Source organism: Rhinopithecus roxellana, chromosome 4 (assembly GCF_007565055.1).
Source record: "Rhinopithecus roxellana isolate Shanxi Qingling chromosome 4, ASM756505v1, whole genome shotgun sequence".
NCBI lineage: Eukaryota > Metazoa > Chordata > Mammalia > Primates > Cercopithecidae > Rhinopithecus > Rhinopithecus roxellana.
The window spans coordinates 164,804,354-164,829,697 of NC_044552.1; the positions used below are offsets into that span (position 1 = coordinate 164,804,354).

At 38.2% G+C, this 25,344-nt stretch overlaps 1 protein-coding gene and 1 non-coding gene across 2 annotated transcripts; both read right to left on the minus strand.

Annotated features, from left to right (window-relative positions):
- Window positions 1–17,980: 17,980 nt before the first annotated feature.
- Window positions 17,981–18,089, minus strand: LOC115897084. Its single transcript, XR_004057031.1, has one exon. It is a non-coding gene; the product is annotated as a U6 spliceosomal RNA (small nuclear RNA).
- Window positions 18,090–22,453: 4,364 nt separating this feature from the next.
- LOC104666883 (heterogeneous nuclear ribonucleoprotein A1) lies at window positions 22,454–24,191 on the minus strand. The gene is given in 2 exon segments (XM_010369014.2): window positions 22,454–23,194; window positions 23,197–24,191. Coding segments are annotated over 2 exon segments (1,068 nt in total). The 5' UTR covers window positions 24,139–24,191; the 3' UTR covers window positions 22,454–23,068.
- Between the last annotated feature and the right edge of the window lie 1,153 nt (window positions 24,192–25,344).

A 25,344-nucleotide genomic window follows, 5' to 3' on the forward strand; every position in this document is an offset into this window, starting at 1 on the left:
AGACTGTATTGGGTCAGTTTTGCTCAATTTCTCATTTTAGCCTTGTGACTCATTTCCAACTGTTGAGTCTCTGGCCAGAGTCAGGGCTCCATAAACTTCTGTTAGACACATCTAAATTTGTATCTTCACAAATAATCTGCATACTGAGGACTGGTTCTCATTCACTGGCTACTAGCTGAATTTTCTGCATCACAACCACTCGTCTCCAACAATATTACTTGTGCCTCATGCACTGATATTCCTATGGTTTATCTCGACCCTGCTGTCCATAGCTTCAGTGCAACCTACCACCACTCCTTCTAGAGATCCATTGCCATTGCCTTCTTAACTCCTCTTCTTAACAAAAGCATTGCCTTTTATTTAATTATCCCAAGTATTTGCATTTTTGAGCCTTTTAAATGTAATAGTAGACTAAAAGACATTGGGTGTCTTAATGGAAACTATTTCTAGAAATTGAGCCCAGATATTGGATGACCCTCTACACATTTTACCTAAAGCAGCCCTGAAGTGAAAACTGCTTTAGTGGTAAAGGTAAGAGATTTTCAAAAGCAAAGCCAGGCTTCTGAGCCTTTTCTTTTTCTCCCAGGCTCCAGAGATACAGGAGCCAAAGTTGAAATAGGGTTTTCATTGTTTTTCTTCCTCGTGAATACCCCCAACCATGTACTCTATGCAGTTTCTCCACTCCCAGTATACTGAGGCCCATGAATCCTACACGATACCATTGCAGCACCAGTCACTGTGGTAGTCACTGTGCAGACTACCCACCTCATGGAGGCTCATGGAGGAAGAGAACCTCAGTGAGAGATGGGATTAGGTCAAGGGGGTGGGGACAGAAACTTTTACCCTCGAGAACCAATTCTTAGGAGAAGAAAAGGAAACACTACTAAATACATCACTTATCGTTGTTTACCATTTATGATTGATTAGTCTGAGCAAAAAATCAACTCTGAATACTGAGTTCAGACTAAAAACCTGTCCTTCCAAGTTACCTTAAAGTTCATCTAGGAACAAGAAGAATGAGAATCTTTCAGGTTTCTTTGCTTCAAAACTTATTGCAGTGTTAAAGTGAGGTTCTTGACAAATCAAGAAATGGTTTTTGAACTTTAACATGTATGGAGAGTTTATCAGGTGATAGAACATGTTGTTAGATACTTTGATGCACTTTATTTCTCTTATCCCCTACATCAGGCCTGTGGCACTAAAGCCCTGACCGTTTCTATTGTTAAAAAAAAAAAAAAACTTAAGACAAATTAAACAAAGTTTATTTGAGCAAAGAATGATTCATGAATCAGACAGCACTCAGAACCAGGAGAGGCTGAGAGAGCTCCACCTAGCAGCATGAGCAATGAGCTTTTATAGGCTGAACACTGAAGAAAGTATATAAGTCATCTGGTTGGCTACAGCTAGACAGTTGCCTTATTTGGGCATGGTGTGATGAGTCTTTTGACTTATTGGAGCATGGTCTGATCAGTTGCCAGCCCATGACTGGCTGAAGCTCAACTGGTTTTACAAAAGTGTGCTTCTAAATTAAGTGTTTATTTATTTAAGTACTAAGCTATGCTGCAGTTTATTACATAAAAACTTAAAGAATGGAGATAGCCTCAGGCCAATGGCCTCCTGCTTATTTATTCTGATACCATCTCCTAGAAATAATACAGTAGTTACACCATGGACTCCCATATTAGTCAATGTTCAACCCTGATGTCACCACTTATAAGCTAAGTGACCACGGGAGTTAAACTTAAGTTCTGTCTGCCTCAATTTTCTCATCTGCAAATGGAGGTAATAACTGATTCAACCTCAAAATTTTGGTACCCGCCACTTGGGAAATTCCTAATACATTACCTCACATGTTTTAAAATTTTGTACTTTTAGAAGTTCATGTCATTTAAGTTAGAGGGTCAGTTAGTCATAATGATTTGTCACATAAAGATTTAACAGTTATTTAGTGCCTGCTATTTGCCAAAGACTATGCAAGGCACTGTGAAGACAACAGTGAACTAAACATAAAAATCCCTGTCCTCATTGGGTAGGGCTGGGGGAGGAGAGGGCAGACACAAGCAAGTAAAACATCTAAGTTATTATATGGTGAAAAGCATTAAAGAGAAAAAAGGACAGGCTTGTAGGGATTGAGGGCCAGGTGTGCAGGCTGCTATTTTAAATATAATGTTACTTACACCTTACACAATTTTATTTATTGTTAGTGAGATATTAAATTTATGATTTTAATTAAATCCGTGAATTAGTCTTTCCTAAGTTAACAAGGTTATCTGCTCACAAATTAAAAACATCTACACAAACTTTTGTAGCTATTTATATTTAATGAAAAAGTTTATCGGTATGTCTCACATACTTTCAATGAGAGCACTTTGACCACTTACAGATCACAAGTAAGCATAAAGTGTCTCATTTTAGAAGTTCTATCATAATGATAGAAGTACTATTTAAACTCATAGAAGGTGGAGTAGGAAACCACGACTTCAGACTTAGCAAAGATCCACATTTCTTTGTTCAGTCAGCTAGCATGCATTTGCAAATATTGCATAATACATTTCAGACAAAGTTTTCGTTTGTACCCTTTGATACAAAATTTCCCAATGCAAAATGGTTGCAAAATTCCTCCAACATATAACAACACAATATTTACTTTACTCTCAAAGACTGGGCTTCGAAAACAGGTTAGTGCAAACCACAGGCATCAGAACATTAATAGGAGAGAGTCTAGAGAGTGGACCTCAGTGCAGAGCTGCAGTATCATCAAGAAAGCAGGCTTGTGTGCCCATAGCCTGCCTAGTCAGTGGGAAGTAAACTGCTTTGGGAGCTTCTTTCAAGATTCCTATTTAAAAAGGTCATTATTAAGGTAAAAAGAGTCTGCAGCAGGAATTTTGAAGATATGCTATTGTATCAGCCTGTTTTCATGCTGCTGATAAAGACATACCTAAAACTGGGAAGAAAAAGAGATTTAATGGACTTACAGTTCCACATGGCTGGGGAGGCCTCACAATCATGGCGGAAGGCAAGGACGACCAAGTCACATCTTACATGGATGGCAGCAGGCAAAAAGAGAGTTTGGGCAGGGAAACCCCCTCTTTTCAAAACCATCAGATCTCATGAGACTTATGCGTTATGATGAAAACAGCATGGGAAAGACCCGGCCCCACGATTCAATTACTTCCCACCAGGTGCCTCCCACAACACGTGGGAATTCAAGATGAGATTTGGCTGTGGGGACACAGCCAAACCATATCAGCTATTTAAATGTTTACATAACATATCAAAGTTTAATTCCCTTGTTTTGAAATATACATGTAATTCAGAATGGTTCTGATGGTTTCTGCCTTTGACATAGAATCATAGCCATTTTGAAACAGACATGAGGCGTGTTCTCTTAAACTTAATGAGTGTTTACTACTCACTGGAGAATGGTTTATGAGTATTATCTTGTTCCATTCTCTTAAGATTCAATAAAATAACTGTTACCATATCCATTTACAGTTGAGAAAATTGAGGCATAAAGAGGTTTAAAAGTTTATCGGGTACACATAGATAGGAGGTAGCAGACTTGGAAATGAAACCCAAGTTTATGTGACCCTAAAGTTCATAACCTTATAACCTTAACATCAAACTGCCATTAGCCAGATAATGTTTTAAATGAGTCATTAGTATTCTTTTCATTTTAGGAGGCTGGAATGTGTCATTTGAACGGTCCTGCTCCTTTTAAGAAGGAAATTTATTTTATGTATAACTATGACTTCAAAGTTTAGAATAACCCCTACCGCCATAAAAAATAAAAACAAAAACCAATGAACAAACACAGTGGAGAAACAATCCCTGAACTACAGGAAATTGCATTCTAAGGGTTGCTATAACTAAACATCTCTCGGTTTTGAACTGCGAATATCAGGGGTAATGGTAATATTTTAAGTCTATTATTATCCATTGTAATAATAATACTTCTTAAATAAATATTTAACAATAGGCTTAGATTCCCAGAGTCACTGGCACATTTCTTGTTCTCTTCCTATAATCTAGTTTCTAATCTTTCTCTTCAATTTTTAACCTTCTAGAGCTGCCCCTGTCCGGTATGGTAGCCACTAGTCACATGTGGCAGCTGAGCATTTGGCAGGTAGCTAGTGTGAATTGGGACATCCTGTAAGTGTAAGCTATCTCAATTGTTAATATTGATTACATATTTAATGATATTTTTGATATATTGGGTTAAATAAAATTAATTTTATTTAATTTACATTGTATTAGGTAATTCTCAGAATACATGAGATCTACTGCCTATATTTCAAAGGAGCTACTAAAACAGAGATCTAAGATAGAGTAGGTCTTGGTTAGTATGCTAAGCTTTGGTTTTTGGGGAACTAAAATTATCCCTATGATCTTGAATTGGGGCTTTCTTATTTACCTAAAAACATATCATTTGGTCAATCAGTTTAATCAGGCTATTCTTCCCTGATCTGTAGAATTCTGAAAAGTTAATCCTAACTAAATCACTTTAACATGTGTGAAAAACTAGACTTGAGTTGTCCATTCTAATCATGAAGACCACTGTGTTGACAGGACTATTGAGCACTGTGTCTTTGAATCTTTGCCCTGGGAGAACCCTGACAGTAGAAGAGCATTAAGGGTTAAGTGGAGGTGATGCCCATCTCTAGATGTGGGCTTTGAGTTTTGAGCTTTGAGCTTTGCAGGAGCTCAAATTTTCTTCATAGCTCCAGTTTTGGTTTTAAATTCATGCAAACTTAGGGTTTTACTCTATAACGTTTTTAATATTAAAATTAACACTGGATCCACTAACTTCCAGACTTCTTTAAGTGATCTCAGGTTTGTGTTAAGACATTTTCAGTTTGTTATGTTAATTATTAGTCAAGAACCTCTCAATTGATATACTATAATAGAAGCAAGAAGAATATAAAATGTTAACAACAAAAGATGAAGCCTAACACCTTGGATGTAGTAAATGTTCCAAAAATGTTCATGGATGATAAATATAACTATCAAATGAGAAAAGTTTTAATGTCAAAAATATCCCCCAAAAAAGTCTGTTTTTCTGGGAGCTTATTTCACTAACAAATGCAGAATATATCCCAATTAAACCTCAGGAGCACATGGCCTTTATTTACCAGTAAAGTTTGTCCCAGATGCAACAGTCTCGCTCAACTACAGTTTACTCTCCACAACCAAGACACCTATATTTTCCCATAGTGTATGTAGTGTGGATGACACGGTTAGTGTAGGCATTTTTGTGCTTTTCTAGTTGCTTTTATATCTGCCCTGAATTTTTTCTGTAATATTCACTCCGAAACCCTTGCTCAATTGATTTCAAGAGGATTTCTCAATAGCTGGTATACCCCAAGCCATTTATTTCAAGTTACAAGAAAACTATGTTCTCTTCCTAACCCCACTTGCCTCCTAAACTTCTGCTTCTGTCTCTTCCTCTGGGAACTGAATAGTCAGGGGTTCCCAGGGGAGCAAGAGAGCCTGGAAATGGGTCTCAAGAGACCCAACTGTGAGGGCTGTGTTAAGATAACTGGCCTGTGGTCCCCAGGACAAGCACTGGCCTCATCAAGAGTGAATATTCTATCTAGAAGGAGAGATACACATTTTTTTTGCTCTCCGAAGACTTGAGTTGCTGGACACCAGCTCAAACTCTGGACACTTCATTCTCTTCAGATCTTACTGCAACACATGGAAATGTCAACATGGCAGTCTACCAAATCTAATTCTATACCAACACACTGTGTAAAGATCAGTTGTTCCCCTTCTTAAAACATTTTGGTTCCTTTCCATTTTCCTTAGAACAATCTCTGAAATCCCTAAAGTTGATGTGGTGTACAAGGGCCTCCCCAGCCTACCTGGTCATCCTCTCCCTCTCTGACCTTCTTCTCCTACATCACCCTTCAACCAGCCAGACTCCTTCTGGTCCTTCCCTCCCCCATGAGCCTTTCCCATAAATCTCCACTGCCTGGAAAGCCCACCCCCCCCCCCCCCATCAGATTCATCCCACCCATCCCTCACATCACTTCCCCAGGGGCACCTTTTCCAACCCCCAGGACTAAGTTCTTTCTTCATTGTATGGTCCCAGGGCTCCTTGCATGTTTTTTTTTTTTTTTTTTTTTTTTTTTTTTTTTTTGCCTACAGTTGCCACACTTATAATTGTTTTGTTGTCTTATATAACTTTTGATTATTTATTTAAAGGCTTTATTTCACACTAGATTGTAAATCCCCTGAGATTAAAGAAGGTTTCACTGCTGATTCCTTGAACAACAATTTTGGCTGATAGATTCAACCATGTGAAATGGCTGATAGTCCAACATCTTGACCTTTAAAAAGTCCATTTTAGGCTGTGTGCAATGACTCATGCCCGTAATCCCAGCACTTTTGGAGGCAGAGGCAGGTGGATAACTTAAGCTCAGGAATTCGAGACCAGCCTAGGCAACACAGCAAGACCCTGTCTCTAGAAAAAATAGAAAACATTAGCCAGGCATGGTGGTGCATGCCTGTGGTCCTAGCTATTTGGGAGGCTGAAATGGGAGGATTACTTGAGCCCAGGAAGTCAAGGCTGCAGTGAGCCGTGATCATCCCTCTGTACTCCAGCCTAGGTGGCAGAGTAAGACTCTGTCTCAAAAAAAAATGTCAATTTTATATGATCCAATTCAGTAACCATTCAATAAATATTTATCAAATAAATGCATTAATAAACCATGCACTGTGGTTTTAGGTGCTGTGTGAGTGCATGTGTGTGTGTGTGTGTGTGTGTGCGTGTGTATGATCAGCTATTAATGTAAACTTTTAATTTTAAAAGAAACTCCTTAAGTTCTGCTAACTTTTTAAATGTATTTCATTGGGTTTCATAGATATTTCTCAAAGTCAAACACAACAACAAATTTCAAAAATGGTCCCTACTAGAAATACAAGTCTGGCAATTTCCCTCAGCTCCTTTGATCTTAGGTTAATTTTCTGTTCTCCTGAGTTTTCTTCATTCTCCTGTGAGATTAAATTCAGCCGCCTGTTGAGCTCTCTGAATCCCTTGCAGGTGAGTTCTGCATGACTTCCTTCCGACCTATGGAAGGAGGAACAAGGAACATTTCCAAACTTTGCACCGCCATCCCCTTCCCACCCTGAGCGTTAGGCTAGACAATAGTGGCCAGAAGCACTTCTTGATTCTCTCCTCCTGAAACTGATTCAGCCTTTTAAGACTATGACTGTTCTCCCACACAGAAACTCCTCTCCAGAAATGCTTGGCCCAAACTCCCATAACATTTGTAACTTTGTATAACTCTTTTCATTCAAGCACAACAAAAAATGAGTGGTATGGTGATGCCAGTTTTGAGGTATCATATTTGAGCCATGCTAAGGCACTTTAAAAATACTCCATTTTATTCCTCCCACAGAGTCACCCCCTCAGAGACTCTGGATGAGGGGAATATTGAGGGAGGAAAACATATAGAAGAACAGGAAAAGGCAGTGACGTAGGATTTGAAAAATACTGCACAGAATTCTGTCTTCACCCCAAAGGCTGATTGTTATAAATTAAACAGTTTGCCTACCTCAAGCAAGCATTCAACAGGCACATCCTATGTGCCAGTCCTGTGATAATCAGCACCTTAGAGGCACTGGCATCCTGGCTCATGAAGCCCAAGGAAGGTAAAGAAGACATGATTTTCCAGGCACGGTGGCTCACGCCTGTAATCTCAACACTTTGGGAGGCTGAGGCAGGAGGATCACTTGAGCCCAGTAGTTCAAGGCCAGCCTGGCCAACATGGCCAAACCTCATCTGAACAGAATATTTAAGAAACTAGTCTGTCATGGTGGGTGCATGCTTGTAGTCCCAGCTACTTGGGAAGCTTAGGTGGGAGGAATGTTTGAGTCCAAGAGGTCGAGACTGCAGTGAGCCATGATCGCACCACTGGACTCCAGCCTGGGTGACAGAGGGAGACCATGTATCAAAAAAATAAAAATAATTTTAAATAAGAAAAACAGATGATTTTATGATACAGAGAAAAATAGGAATGATCTTAAAAAAAGCAACTGAAATGGCTTGCTGCTAAAACTTAAAACCTTTGCTAAGTGCCCATGCTTTGGAGCACTAGAGAATGCTTGCTTTACATATAGGACAAGAGAGGTGTTATGCATCATGAAATAAAATGATGCCTGGGGCTAACCAGAAGAAAACAAAGATGAAGGAAGAACAAGTGGTATAAGAAGAAAGGAGCAAGTCCTTCAGAAAGAAGGTTCTTGAAAGCATCACACCCTGTCCCTCATCCCACCTCAGGAGCTGCTTGCGATCCAGGACGCCTGAAACCCTGACTCTCCAGGGAGCTCAGGGTGGAAAGCTCTCCCAGTAACAATCTGCTGATTTGAATTTCTGATGAATAGCAGCTCTGTGGAACTTATCAACATAGCCAGACCACAGCCACTCTCCAAGGGACAAAGAGCCAACATCGCCTGAGAGGAGAAGCTTTCTCTCCTTCACCCAGACTCAGCACTTGGTCTGTACCTGGCAACAATAGGAAACAACAGTAACAATAGGAAAAGGAGAGTGTGCACGCACCACAGTCACAGTAATCCTGCCTTGGAAGGCCAACCACATCGCTCAAGATCCCCACTCCTTTAATCCTTAACGCTCAATTCGGTGAGCACAATTATCAAATCTATTTTACAGGTGAGAAAACTGAAGCTTGATTGATTGAGCCTGAGGTCAAACCCAGATGTGTCTGACACTACATCTCCAAATCTCTATATCTGCAAACATTGCATCTGAAACTCATGGCTTCCTTACTCTCTTAAATCATTTCTAAGTTAATTGATTCCACAGTTTATAGACCTGAAAGTAGTTAATCATGGAAATGTTGAGAAATAAAGTAGTTTTTCATATACTGTCTTTCTACTCATCATCCCTTTTCTGACAGTCTGCTGCATTGAAAACATGACACCAAGGATCTATTTACTTTATTTTTAAACAGCTGTATTGTGATATAATTCATATACCATACAATTCACCTATCTAAAGTGTGCTATTCAGAGGCTTTTAGTATATTTACAGAGTTGTGCAACCAGCACTGCTATCGAATTCCAGAGCATTTTCATCATCCAAAAAAGAAACCCCGACCCATTAACCGTCGCTCCTCATTTCCCCTCCCCACAGTCCCTGCTAACCACTAATCTACTTTCTGTCTTTACTGCCGACTCGGGACATTTCATATAAATGAATCATACAATATGCGGTCTTTTGTGTCTGGCTTCTTTACTCAGCACAATGTCTTCAGGGTATATCCAGGTTGTAGCATGTGTCAGTACTTCATTACATTTTATTTCTGAATAATACTCTATTATATGAATATGCCACATTTTCTTCACCCACTCAACAGTTGACATTCGGATTGTTCTCACTTTTTGACTATAATAAATAATATTGCTAATAACATTGGATCCATTTGCTTTTAATTCATCAGACTTTCCTTTTACCCTAAGGGTTACTGTGAGTTCCCATAAGTCTGTAACAAATTGCTAGAAGCAAAAAAGGCTAAAATCCCTGGGCAAAACAGCCATATGTGTGTCATATGTACCACCTGTGCCCAGTTTGCCAACAACTTTCCCATTTTTAGGCTTAAAGTCCTGGGAAAACTTTGTCCCAGGAAAAATGGAACAGTTGATCATCCTAGACTGGGATTTAGCTCAGAAGACAATTCTAGAATATCTATTTCCTGGGATGTTTTGTGGTTTCTGATAAAGGTGTAGTTATATTTCAAGAAACTGGCTTATGCAGTAACCCTCATTTTGCATACTTTCATTTAACAGGAAACAATTATTTTTAATTCTTACATAGTGATCAATGCCTAACATTTTCATGTATACTCATTTTAGAGTTACAATCGATGAGGCTATTTGCCTTGCATATTTTTTAAGTGGAATATACTAGTTACACATTAAATGGCCTTGTTGGGGCTGGGCACAGTGCCTCACACCTGTAATTCCAACAGATGGGAGGCTGGGGTGGGTGGATCGCTACAGCCCAAGAGTTTCAGACCAGCCCGGCCAACATGGCAAAACCCTCCATCTCTACAAAAAATATAAAAATTAACCTGGGCTGTGGCACGGGCCTGTAGCCCTCTCGGGAGGCTGAGATGACAGGATCACTTGAGCCCAGAAGGCGGAGGTTGCACTGAGCAGAGATGGCACCACACTTCACTACAGCCTGACAGAAGCAAGACCCTGTCTCAAAGAAAGAAAAAAATAAATGAAAAAAAAAAAAAAAGCCTTGCTGGAAGCTGAAAAACTTACGTCCACAGGGTGGCAGTGTAACACGCTACAAACTTGGAATTGAAGTAAAAGCTAGATTAATCAAACTTCCATCTTTTATTTGAACTATGTGATTTTATGGGAAAATGGGTAAGAACAACCAACTACTTGTGAAACCAGTGGCTTTATTTTATATTGATAAACAGCCACATATGGCTAACTATTGATATATCTGAACCACAGGGTAAAGACAAGAAATACAAATTGGATGCCTTTTTTGAGCTTGTTTTTAAAAATGCTTTTGACAGAATTATAGAATCATAGAAACCTTAGAAATCACACAACTCAGTATTTTCAGACATTTTCTCACCAAAAAAAAAACACAGGTCACAGTTTCTAGTGCTATATACGCCTATAACATTTAATAGAATGCAACATCACCTCTTTCCCTTCACTTAAGAAAGAATATTCAAATTCACATGAGTGACTTTAAGGAGAATTACAAGGGTAATCTCAACTCTTTATTTTTAAATTAACGACTCCCTGACTTCAATCCTTGATTTTTAGAAATAAATTATTTCTATATGGTTTACGGTGGTCAATCCCAACACGAGTGTGTCAAACTCCTTAAAGTGAGAAAGTATGATCATAGCACAACCTCTTATCGAATGCTGGACCCACTCCTACAGCATCCTTAACAGATATCTACCCTCAGGGAAATGGGCATGAAAGCAATGACTTTTAATGTGCATTGGCGCCATTAGCATAAACCCAGTGTTTGCAAGCCGGACACTTATTTTGCATATTTTTTTCTTCTAAATTCTTTTTTCCTTTCTTCTAGACTCTTTTTTCCCTCCTGGGGGAAATGTACACATTTTCTAGCAAGCAGCAACAGACTTGGAATTTAGAAGTTATTCTAGTTAGTTCATGTGATTAAAGGTAAGGGAAAATGTATGCAGCAGCCACTTACATGATTCAAAAACAACACTGAATTCTCTGAGAAAAACAGCTTCTCTTATGGTTTGTAATTGGCACCCCAGGCCAGCTTTCACCTTCTGTTAATAATGAGGCACTATAAGCTCAACAGCTGAGCAAAGATAATTTAGCAAAAGAAAGATAAACGCAAACTAAATTTGAACTCAGTGATATATATTTGTATTTTCTTCCCTTTTTGTCAAATCATGATGTCCATGGAATAAAAAGCAATTTGATCTCAGGGCTATTTCTGCTATTTTCTGTTTTCTTCTAGGAGTCTTCAGTTCAATCTTAATGGTGTTTTATTTTAACTACGTTGATTCAGACATTTATGATGGCATTGATGATATCCAAACATGTAGGCAATGAAAATCTAATCTAGGAGAGACTAAAATAACACATGTTTAAATTATCTACCCTGTTCTGTCTATGAACTTTTGTTTTGACAATCTAAATGCCTACTTCTATAACTCTTCTAAACAAAACTACTGGATAATAACAATTAGATTGATCTGAGTTGTTTTTGTTTGTTTTTAACATTAACAAGTGCCCTCCAGGACTGCAATCCTCTTGCTGCAGAGGATTTTTGAGGCATAAAATATATACCTAGGAGTGTGAAAACTCCTGTATTCGTCTGAGTTAAATAATCTTTTCTCTAAATAGTATTGCCTGATATGTGTGAAGTGATCCTTTGCTAATTAGTTAATACAATTACTCTCTTTTCCCACAAGGCCAGGGACTTCCCACTTGGAGAGTTTCTCAATAGATCCTGAAGTTTGCGTAATAACATCCTGTTTGGTAGAATAGGCAATACAAGCACTCTTCTGAGATGAATGATGCTTTTGAAAACTAAATCTTCAATGTTTCTTTTTGGGATGGTTGCTCCCCTTTGTAACAGTTTTCAAAGGCCCATGAAGGCAACCTGTCCGTTGTTGGTTGCTCTGGCATGCAAAACCAGCTTTCTGAGCTCATTAAGGTTTGTCCACAGGATCTTCCCCTAGAGCTGCCTGTGCTGACTTCTGAAAATCTGGGTTACTATTTTTGAGGTCCTGAAGTTCAAACTAGAACTACCTGACGGTGGCAATCACAATAGCTTCCACTTACTGAACTCCTTACTACCAAGGCTAGCTGTCTAATCCTTGCAACACCACACAGCGGTTTTTATCCACAGGTGCACATGAAGAAACAAACTGGAAAGCACAGTGACCTACTCAGTGAAGAGCAAGGTTTGAACCTGGGCCTGATACTGACCTTGACCTTTTTCCACCGAAGCATCCTGCTGTCCTGGGCCTCTTTCCACAAAGGAGGACAGAGGCTTATATGGGAAATACCTGTATGGCTAACCCAAGAAGCAGTAAGGCCGTGACTTGGGTCCTAATGCAAGTTAGAAAGCTGGACAGCTGTGGCCCCTGCCTTAGAACTACTGAGACAGAACTACTTGACCTCCATCAAAAGGTCATCAGTGGTTTTTTATTATAGATATCTCGACTCTTATCCTTCCCTAACCTTGCCTCATTTCAAGGCTTTTTCTGCTTTACTCATTTTTATGTTGTTTGGAATTTCCATATATCTATTACTTTTGTAATTTTTAAGGCAATGAAGATACTCTTTTTGAGACAGTCTCACTCTGTCACCCAGGCAGGAGTGCAGTGACACCATCTCAGCTCACTGCAACCTCCACCTCCCAGGCTCAAGTGATCCTTCTGTCTCAGCCTCCTGAGTAGGTGGGACTACAGGTGTGTGCTACCACACCTGGCTGACTTTTGGTGCTTTTGTTTTCTGTAGAGACAGGGTTTTGCCCTGTTGCCCAAGCTGGTCTTGAACTTCTGAGTTCAAGCAATCCTCCTGCCTTGACCTCCCAAAGTGCTGGGATTGCAGGTATTGAGTCACCTGTGCCCGGCCGAAGATACAGTTTTAAAGTGTTGCAACAATGTTGTCCAAAACTAACATTATAGAGGTATTTGATAGCTTTAAGTGTGGTGTGTGATACAAAGTACTGAGAGAAGTTATAATTATAATTATAATAATTATGATTATTATCTGAGATGGAGTCTTACTCTGTCACCCAGACTGGAGTGGGGTGGTACAATCATGGCTCACTTCAGCCTTGATCTCATGGGCTCAAGCAATCCTCCTGCCTCAGCATCCCAAGTAGCTGGGACTACAGGTGTGTGCCACCACACCCGGCTACTTTTTTTATTTGTTGTAGAGACAGGGTCTCACTATGTTGCCCAGGCTGCCCTTGAACTCCCGAGCTCAAGCAATCCTCCTACCCTGGCCTCCCAAAATGCTGGAATTATAGGCATGAGCCACCACATCCAGCAATGAGAGAAATTATGAAATTGAGTCATGGCTTCCTGAGCAGTTTGAAGTGAAAATGGGAATCAGCACATTGTGGTCCAAACATCCCTCCCACCATCACCTGTCTTATCTATAATAGACATTGTTAGGTTTCCTAACAATGATTGAAGCAGGTATGGTGAACAAAGCACCCTGGTTACACATGCTCTGGCAGCAAGTGTCTGTGCCTCACTCACCCCAGCCCCCTCCTTGATCCTAACACAAAGGTGATTTAGTTATATAGAGGATGACACTCAAGTGTGTTGCACGCATTAGTTAAAACTAAGAACAGATAAAAGTTCAATATCTCATTTTTTAGGACTCTAAAATGGTCGCATGTCAAAACAACTGTCAAATTATCGTATGTTCCTGCCACTCACTATGTGACTTTGGGCAAGTCACTTAACATCTCTGCTATCGCTTCCTCCTCCAAAAATGAAAGGGTTGGAATGGATAATGGTACATTCTCTTGTAGAGTTAACATTCTAGAATTTTAAGGTACACTTTCAAAATTTCCATGGGCCCTCAGGTTGATTGAGAGAATCAGCTCCAGAATGATCGCCAGCATAAAACAATCTATGGTAAGGCCAGCTCTGTACAGCTGCCACTCCACACCATCTCTCACTGCCCTCTCCTGTTTTCTCACCCCACATTGCAGCACTTTCTTTCTCTTCTGTCCACCCTTCCTCACTTCCAGCACTCTTTCCTATACTAGAATCAACTAGACCAAATATTTAGATATAGATTTATCTTGGCTTACCAACATTGACTAATTTTACATCGTGCAAACACAATGGTTGCACGAAATAAGGAAAAGTCTTCCGTACTTCTGAAAATGTGTCTTTACCTCACTGAAATACGTGTAAGCTGGGCATGGTGGCTTACACCTGTAATCCCAGCACTTTGGGAGGCCGAGGTAGGAGGTTGACTTGCATCCAGAAGTTTGAGACCAGCCTGGCAACATAGTGAGACCTTGTCTCTACAAAACATCAAAAATTTGCCTGGGTGCGATGGCTCACACCTGTAATCCCAACACTTTGGGAGGCCAAGGCAAGCGGATTGCTTGAGCCCAAGAGTTCAAGACCAGCCTGGGCAACATGAAGAAACCGTGTCTCTACAAAATATACAAAAAATTAGCTGGGTGTGGTGGTGCAAGCCAGTAGTCCCAGATCACCTGAGCCGAGGAGGTGGGGGCTGCAGTGAGTTAAGATTATACTGCTTCATGCCTGAATGGGCAATAGAGGGATACCTTGTTTCGAAAAGTGAAAGGAAGAAAGAAATGCCTGTAAAAGTGACCTTAGAACTGTACTACACTGTAGAATTACAAAGGCTTTCAAGTATAATATTTTAATACTCCTGATGAGTTTGAGAAGTGGGTTTTCATTATCTCTCTATGACAGATGAGGAATCCAGCACTGAACAAAAAAACAATTTGATCAAGAACTCACAGTTAATAACTATGTATGCAAATCCAGTTCTATTAAATTGAGATCCTCCAGGGTAAGGTCATTAAATACAAATGTCTATCTTGAATTTTAATCTCCAAGACAATTTACTTTAGGCTTGTATAAATCAACTTTATGACTTTTTTCTTGAGAAATATTACCCTAAAATATCCACTTCAAGAATTGTAACTAGACTGTTGATGTTTACCTTCTTGGAGATGCCATTGGTGTTTTATGTTTTGTTTCATTTTGTCTTAATATCCTCTTACATGCCATGCCCAGAGAAGGTGTTTAAAAAGCATTTTTTAAAAGAAGGCATGGGTAGAAAGATAGATGGACAGATGGACGGATAGATGGACAGTTGGGTGCACTAGTCAAACATCAGATGAATGAGTGAATGAATGAATGAATAAATGAACTTGGAATCATTTGTCTTTTCAATTATTGATGAGAAAATATTGCAACATTTTTATTAGAGCCACTTTTTGTTTCCATTTATTTAGTAAGCACTTTTATGCATTTATTTAGTATTTGCTCACTTTAACCAAGCATTGATAATTGAAAATATAAGACTGAAAATTACTCCACTACTTACGTTCATCCAACCCTATTTGATGTACTTAAAAGCATGAAATGACAAATTGTTAAGCTTTTTATTTATTTAAGACTCAAAAAACTTGGCAATAACCATCTCCAAAGTATTCAGTCTGTCAGACGCAGAGTTCAAGCTACTATACTAGTTGACTTTTTTCTACAAAGAAGAAAAGTAGAAAATCAATTTATCCTACAATTATTAAAAGTGAAATATATAGATATTGCAAAAACAAGTTTTCACTGGGTGTATAATAATTTGGGGTAAAGATGGATTGAGCCTGGAAGACTGTGGGAACCAGGAAAAACAGGCCTAACCAGCTCTTCCGGTACAAAAGAATTGAATTTGAAATGAGTCAAGTTTAATACTGTAAAATGATTCCTCAAAGTCCCTATTATAACTTTACATATATAAAACCACATTTTATCTGCATTTAAAAACTTTATCTGTATGATGGTCAGTATAGTCACAGTATAATAATTATACTTGAATAGCAACATTCCTGTGCCAAAAACCAAAGCCCAGTTTTGGAAGTTCTGAAGGGATACACACAAAATATAACAGTGGTTATCTGAGGAGGGTCAGGAAAAGGAATCAAGAAGACACAAACCTAACTCTGTCCTATACTTTTTAAATGTTTACCTTTATAGAATAATCACATATTGCATTTTAAGCATAAAAATATTTAACTTTTTTATGTTCAGTTTCTGGAGTATGTGATAAATAATTCTCAGCAGATTTCTACTCTGCAATGTAAAGATATCTACTCATATTTATATTGATTCCTTCTAATTCAGTGTGCATGAAGATCTAAGCATTTGAGTGAATATAACGACTCCAGAGATCAGATGTATGTTTCTAACACACTGGAAGATGTGTGTTCGAATGATCTTAGAAGCATTACTGCCAGCCAAAGTTTTCAAACACACTCACAGTTTCCTCAAACTAGAATGGAAGAAATTAAAAGTTAAAGTCATTATTATCATTATAAGATGGAAAGAAGTTTTGCAAACATGGCTGTCTATGTAATATAAATTTATTACGGATTACTATTTAACTATGTTTCACCTGATCAAAGTCTACCATTGCAAAATATAAAACACACATATTGCAAATGCACAGCATTCTATAAAGCCAGAGAGCATCTAGGATAATGGTTTAAACTGAAGATACTTCTTTGTTTAACACACTTACATGTTTAACTGGATTTAGAAAAGACCTTAGAAGTACAAAGCATTCATAATAATAAACTTGGCTTTATTACTTAGATCACTATAGAGAGGAATAAAGTGTACATTTTTAGAAGAGTATCAAAATTAGACTTTATAAATATATAATCATTTTAAGATAGTAATATCAGACCATATCTCATTTATCAAATAAGACTGAGGGATGAGATATTGCACATTAGCGATTTTTCAAATAGTTGAAGTTAGCCATTTCAGATGCCTTTTTTAAAATGACAATCTATTGAAAATGGATTAGATATTTTCTCACCTAATGAGCAGAATATGGAGCAGAAATTTGCTTTGTCCTGAGGCTACGGATGTCGGTTGTTGTACTGGACAAGGCTCTCCCCAATGGCTAAGGTTTCTAAGTGCTGTTTGACTCTCTTGCTGCCTCTTGCCCATTGTTCCCAGCATGTCTGCAGCCCTATTTTCATTTTTCCTTCTAGAATACCCTTCCCTAGTAACATAGTAATAATTGAAAATGTCCAGCAAAAGCCTGATAAGCAAGCTTGTTTAATCTGTGAATTTAAGTTTACACACAAACCTGAGTCAACAGATTCTGATAGGAAGCTCCGATAACAGCTACACTCCTCTCTAGTGGTTAGAATAGTACCTTTACTCCTTAGCTCAATACACTGCTTTTTGTTAAGTCCAGGCTGTACCTTGACCCAGGTGGATAAGATGATAGAAAAATTGGCTGGCAAATCATCATAATAACAAAGTTCAGGTTACTTGCGTGCCTGTGAAAGCTGTAGTCTCCAAGAAGGGCTCCCAATTAATAGCATCCCTCTTACCTACCCAGTGATGAGCAATTTGAGTAAGAAAGTAAGAATGGAAGTCTTGACTCATTAAGTTCAGTTGGAAGTGTGGAACCCAAATGGGCCTACTAGCTAAACCACAGCATTAAGATTTGCCCACTCAATCCTAGAGGCCCAAACCTAAGCGAGACCTCACAACGGAGGCTGGCTCCGAAGAGAAAGATAAAGAGCTGAGTTATGCATGTTTCAGGTGTCTTTCTAAATTTACCAATACCTTTTTTTTTTTTTTTCCAGTGGACAGGGAGAAGTTATCTACTAAATGAGTAAATGAATGTTTGCATGAATGAAGAGTAAATTTGGTTCTTCCTGGTTGATGAGTGGAAAATTTTAAAAAATGTGGAACCCTTCACAAATTTGCGTGTCATCCTTGCGCTGGGCCATGCTAATCTTCTCTGTATCACTCCAATTTTAGTAAATGTGCTGCTGCCAAAGTGAGCACTGAATTTACCAATACCCCTTAGCTGCTGTTTACATTCAATCTACCCAGCTTTCAACTCCAGATAACCAGCCTTCCCTTACTTCTTCATCTCTTCCTCCTTTAATTACCTCAGGTACCAGGATGGAGCTAACCATACTCATTTCAAGGCCCGGTATCATCAAGGTCCCTACCCAACTCATTTTTGTTTATTTATGTATATACTATTTATCTCCCAACCCTGCTCTCTTTCCAGCTACAGGCAACAGTTGTAATGTGGTTTATATGCTTTCTTGAATTTGTGTGCAACCTTGTAAAAAAAAAAAAAGTATTGTTGTTTGTGTATGTTAAACCCTTATATAAAATTACATATAATGGTTCCAATCTGCGTCTTACTTTTCTTACTCTATACCATGTTTTAAAGATCTGTCTGTGCTGTTACATGTACATCTAGTTCATTGCTTCTAAATGTGATATTGTGCTCCATGGTGTGCATCACTAAGTTTTACTTGCTTATTCCAAGTGATGGACATCCTAACTCCTCTACTTCCTCATTCATGTCCTGTTATGATCCTGGCAGGGTAGTAGAGCTATGGGTACGTAATGTGGCTGAAGACAGCAAAATCACTGTCCATAGGCTATACTAGCCTACATTCCCTCCAGCAGTGCAGAAGGTTGCCTGTGACCCACCACCACCACCAAATGTTGTATCATCCAACTATTTTTGCCATTCTCGTCAATGTAAATTGGTGTCTCATTGCATTGAAAATTCACATTTCTCTTATTACTAAGACATTTTGACAACTCTTATACACTCGTTAGGCATTTGGATTTCTGTGAATGATTGTCATATTTATTTTGCTCATTTTAAGTAACATTTTCTGTATTTTTCTGAGGAATTTGTAGATACAAACATGTTGCAAACATTGGTCCCTTGTGTGTTTTAGAGTTACAAATATCTTCTCCCAATCTTTCCGTCCTTCTATAAATTTTGTCCATTGCATCCTTTGCAAAATAGAAAACTTTAATTTTTTTGCAAGAAAATTCTGAAATGATATTGCCTTATGGTTGCATTTTTGTTCTGATACAAAAATGAGCCTATATTTCTTCCTATGACAGCTTAGGATAGGCTATTCAAGTTTATTTTTGCCCCTCACAATCAAGTTACATGATTAGTTTATCTATGAACTCATTAATAAAAGGTTCATATAACCTACATATCTACATACAAATAATAACTTTTTGCTTTTGGTGAGAAAAGGGTTGGTTGGTTTTAGTATTAAGGTTGTGTGGGCAAACAGACTTGGTAACTGTACAGGATAGGAGTTGAACAAGAATCTCCTCCCCTAACTTCTTCAGTGGATGTGAACCAAATTTCTCTAAGCAGTAGATTAATAAATGGGAGGAGACCTGTCCAGAAACCCATAAATCAAGCCAAGTCTAAATCAGGCCTAAGCCCAAATCTCAAGGGCAAAGACTCAAACTAATTTAACATCTTTAGATTGACATGGAAATTGCAAAGGTCTTTCATTGTAGTCTTGCCATGTGGTCCTCCAGCACAGTGTATATCATCAACAACCTTTAAAAAAATTTTTAACTTTTAAATTTGAGATAATTTTAGATTCACATGCAGTTGTGAGAAATTATGTAGAGAGATCTATCTGACACTCTTTACCCAATTTTTCCTGCTGGTACCATCAACAAACAATTGTGCAATATCACTACCAGGATATTGATGTTGATACAGTCAAGACACAACCATTTCCATCACCACTAGGATCCCTCATGTTGCCCTCTTACAGCCACACCACTTCCCCACTGCTGCCCTCTACCCCTTACCACCTGGCAACCACCAATGTACTCTCCATTTCTACAACTCTGTCATTTCAAAAGTGTTATATAAACAGAAACATATAGCATATGACGTTTCGTTATTGGTTTTTTTCATTCAGTACAATATGGAATGAATCTGGCAATTTACTCAAGCTGATGTGTGTATCAATAGCTTCTTGCTTTTTTTGCTGAGCAGTATTCCATGATATGCTTGTGGCACTGTTTAACCACTCATTCGTTCATTGAAAGACATCTGAATTGTTTCCAGAATTTGGATATTATGAGTAAAGCTGCTATAAACATTTGTGTACAGGTTTTTATGTGAATATAAGTATTCCTTTCTCTGTGATAAATGCTCATGAGTGTGATTACCAGTTTGTTTAGAGCTGCATGTTTAGTATTTTAAGAAACTGCCAAATTATTTTCCAGAGTGGCTGTACCATTTTATAATCCCACCAGGAATGAATGAGTGATCAGTTTTCTATGTCTTCACCAGTATTTGGTGTTGTCACCATTTTATTTTAGCCATTATGATAAGTATTACTGATAACGTATAGTCTTAACTTGCACTTCCCTAAGCGATAATGATGTTCAGCATCTTTACATGTGATTGTTTGCCATCCATATATCCTCTTATGTCATATGTTTCTTCATGTCTTCTTCCCATTTTCTAATGGGATTTCTCGGGTTTTTTACGGTTGAATATTGAGATTTGTTTATATGCTCAAGATACCAGTCCTTTGTCAGATATGCGGTTGGAAAATATGTTTTCCAATCTGTAACATGTTTTTTTATCCTCTTAGGCTTTTTTGTTTGTTTGTTTTTTGCAGAGCAAATTTTTAAAATTTTTATGTAGTTGCATTTATTGATTTTTCTTTTTATGGATTGTGCATTTTAAGTACCCAGTCTAGGAATTTCTACCTAGCCCTACACACTGAAGATTTTCTCCCATGTGTTTTCTAAAATTTCATAGTTTTAACACTTAAGATATAATCCATTTTGAGTTAATTTTTGGATAAATTGTGCTTCTTAAGGTTCTTGTTTGTTTTTGTTTTTGTTTTGCCTGTGGATGTCCAGTTGCTTCAGCACCACTTGTTGAAAAGCCTCTCTTCTCTCTGTTGAAATTCTTTTGCACTTCTTTCACAAATAAGTTGGGCATATTTGTATAGGTCTATTTCTGGTTTGTTTTGTCCCATTAGTCTTTGCGTCTATCTTTCTACCAGTGCCATATTATGTAGCTACATATTGAGGCTTGATATGGGAAAGACTTATTCCTCTCACTTTACTGGTCTTTTTCGTAATTGTTTTAGCTATTCTGGTTCCTTTGCCTTTCCATATGTATTTTAAAATAATTTTATCTGTGTCTACAAAAAATATTTTTTGAGATTTTGATAGGAATTGCATTAAACCTATATAGCAATTTAGGCAAAGTTGACATCTTCAATATGCGGAGACTTGCAGTTCATCAACATAGTATGATTCTCCACTTAAATTCGATCTTTTTTGGTTTCTTCCATTTGGTTTATTTCATCAGCTTTCTGTAGTCATCAGCATGCAAGTTTTGTACACATTTTCATAGATTCACACCTAAATATTTTATGTTTTTCACAGTTGTAAATGATTTTATAGTTTCACTCTTGACATCTACCGTTTACTGCTAGCATACAGAAATATGATTTTTGAATGCTTACATTATATTCGTCAAATTTCTTGAGCTCACTTATGTGGCCTAGAAAATTTTTGGTCGGTTCCTTGGAATTTTCTATGTAATCAATTATGTCATCTTCAAATAGAGACAGTCTTATTTTTTATTTATTCCTTTTCATATGCCTTTTTAAAATTATTATTATTATTTTGCTTGCTTTGGTTATTTATTTATTTATTTATTTGTCTGCTTTGTTTTTGTTTTTGCCTTACCAAACTGGCTAGAACTTCTAGCACTCTGTTGAATAAGAATGGTAAGAGGAGAAAACATCCTTATACCCAGTCTTAGGAAAAAAAGCATCACGCTTTCGCCATTAGGTATAATGTTAGCTGTAGATTTTTTTGTGGATTTTTAAATCAAGTTGAGAATGTTCCCCTTTATATCTATCTTTCTGAAAGTTTTTTTCATTAGTGGCTGCTGAATTTTGTCAAATGTCTGTCCTGTATCAATTAACATGACCATGTAAATTTTTTCTTAAGTCTGCTGTTACAGTGAATTACATTGATTAATTTTCAAATATTGAACCAGCCTTGCATCCCTGGAATAAACATAGCTATGGTGTGCATTTTTTATATATTGCTGAATTCTATTTGCTGGTATTTTGTTAAGGATTTTTGTATATATAGTCATGAGAAATACTGGCCTGAAAGTTGTTTGCTCTGTTTTGTTTTGTATTGCATGTTTTAGTATGAGAGTAAAATTAGCTTTATAAAATGAATTGGAAAGTGTTCCCTCCTTTTCTCTAAAGATCGTATATAATTGATGTTACTTCTTCCTTAAATTCTCCAGTGAAACCTTCTGGGCCTACTGACTTCTTTTTGAAAGCTTTAAAATTATAAGTTCAATTTTCTTTTTTTTTTTTTTTCAAGAGAATTAAATCGTTTATTGATTACACATGATAATGGATGATACACAAGCTTCATTCCCATCTATAATTTTATCTGGTACCATTATTCAATTTAGATATATTGCATAGGATGTGCCAACAATCACTTTTATAACCAGTAATTCCATGATTTTGCTTGGGTAATCCCTTTTAATGGTGAACTTCAGGTCACAACAGTAACTATCAGTTCAACTACACCAAGGTTTCCGAAGACAATGGCTTCTCCACCCAAGCAGGTTGTATATAAATTCCAAATAGAACCTGGCATCACCCTGAAGGAATTCTAACTTCACACTGTTGGGGAAATTTACCAAGATGGCTTCAGAGTAGACTAACTTTACACAGCACATTAAAAAAAAGACATTTATTCAGCGTCACGATCAGACTATTACATTTAGCAATCAACAGCATGGGTGCAAAAAAAAAAAATCTACATTAAAACCCTTTGTTGGAATGCTTTACACTTTCCACAGAACAGAAACTAAAATAACCTGTTATACAATTAGTCACAAATACAGTCCTCGAGTTTTTTGCCCATACACATGAGTATTTGTCTAAAACATGTCTTCTTTTTAGCAGCTAGGCCCTGCCACCACTGTGCTTGGCTGAGTTCACAAATCTGTTGTAACCTGTAGCTTCCCTGTCACTTCTCTGGCTCTCCTCTCCTGCTAAGCTTTGTTTCCTAATTAAAATCTTCTGCCACTGCCATAGCTACTGCTGCTGCTGGAACCGCCATAGCCACCTTGGTTTCGTGGTTTTGCAAAGTATTGGCCTCCACCGCCATAGGGGCCAGAGCTTCTGCCTCCAAAATTTCCTCCCTTCATGGGTCCAAAATTTGAAGACTGATTGTTGTAATTGCCAAAATCATTGTAGCTTCCACCACCTCCAAAATTGCTTCCATCATTACCAAATCCATTATAGCCATCCCCACTGCCACCATATCCACCACCACCACGGCTGCCACCAAAGCCACCACGACCACTGAAGTTTCCTCCACGACCGAAGTTGTCATTCCCACCGAAACCACCTCCACGACCACCACCAAAGTTTCCAGAACCACTTCGATCTCTTTGGCTGGAAGAAGCACTAGCCATCTCTTGCTTTGACGGGGCTTTCCTAACTTCACGGTTGTGGCCATTCACAGTATGGTATTTCTGAATGACGATCTTATCCACGGAGTCATGGTCGTCAAAGGTTACAAAGGCAAAGCCCCTTTTCTTGCCACTGCCTCGGTCAGTCATGATTTCAATCACTTCAATTTTCCCATACTGTTCAAAATAATCTCTTAGGTGATGTTCTTCAGTGTCTTCTTTAATGCCACCAACAAATATCTTTTTCACAGTTAAGTGGGCACCTGGTCTTTGAGAATCTTCTCTTGAGACAGCTCTCTTTGGTTCCACAACTCTTCCGTCCACCTTGTGTGGCCTTGCATTCATAGCTGCATCCACCTCCTCCACAGTGGCATATGTGACAAACCCAAAGCCCCTGGAACGCTTGGTGTTTGGATCTCTCATTACCACACAGTCCGTGAGCGTTCCCCATTGCTCAAAATGGCTCCTCGGGCTCTCATCTGTTGTTTCAAAGCTCAACCCTCCAATGAAGAGCTTCCTCAGCTGTTCGGGCTCTTTAGGAGACTCTGACTTAGACATGACGGCAGGGAGAAGAGAGACTTTAACGATGCTTCTTCGGCGGCGTCCACGGGCAGAAGTTCAATTTTCTTAATAAAGGGCTATTTAACGTATCTCTTTCACATTGGGTAAACTGTAGTAATTCTTGTTTTCCAAGGAAGTAATTCTTGTTTTCTACATCTAAGTTGTCAAATTTATGTGTGTAGAGTTGTTTATAGTAATGTATTTCATCATTTTCCTGTTGATGTCTGCAAAATCTGTAATGATATCCCTTGTTTTATATACTGATACAGGTAATCTATATATTCTGCCTATTCTTTCTCTCAGTCTTGCTGAAGGTTTGTCAATTTTGTTGATCTTCTCAAAGATCCAAATCTATTTTACCTATTTTTTCTATTGTTTTTCTGTTTTTAATTTTTTTTTCTTTTTTAGGACAGGAGTCTTGCTTTTGTCACCCAGGCTGGAGTACAGTGGTGTGATCTCAGCTCACTGCAACCTCTGCCTCCTGGGTTCAAGGGATTCTCCTGCCTCAGCCTCCTGAATAACTGGGATTACAGGCACCCACCACCACACCCAGCTAATTTTTGTACTTTTAGTAGAGACAAGGTTTTTCCATGTTAGCCAGGCTGGTCTGGAACTCCTGACCTCAGGTGATCTGCCCGCCTCGGCCTCCCAAAATGCTGGGATTACAGGCGTGAGCCACTGCACCTGGCCTTCTGTTTTTAATTTCATTGACTTCTGTTCCTATCTTTATTCTTTTCTTCTTTCTATTTGCGTTAGTTTTAGTTTGCTCCTGTTTTTCTAAGTTCTTGAGATATTTCTGCTATTGATTTTTAGTTTGATTTCATGGTGATCAGAAAACATATTCTGTATGACTTCAATTATTTAAAGTAATTGAATTTTGTTTTATGGCCCAGGATATGGTCTATGTTGGTATATGTACTGTGAGCACTTGAAAACAACATGTGTTCTGCTATTAGTTGGTGAAGCGTTCTATAAATATTAAATAGATGCTGTTGATTGATGGTGTTGTTGAGTTCTTGTATGTAATTTCTGACTTTTTGTACAGTTGTTCTATCAATTGCTGAAAGAGAGGTGTTGAAATCTCTATTTATAATTATGTATTTGTCTATTTCTTCTTTCAGTTCTATCAGTTTTTGCCTCACACTTTTTATGACTCTGTTGTTGATGTACACATATTTTGGATTGCCACATCTTCCTGTTGGA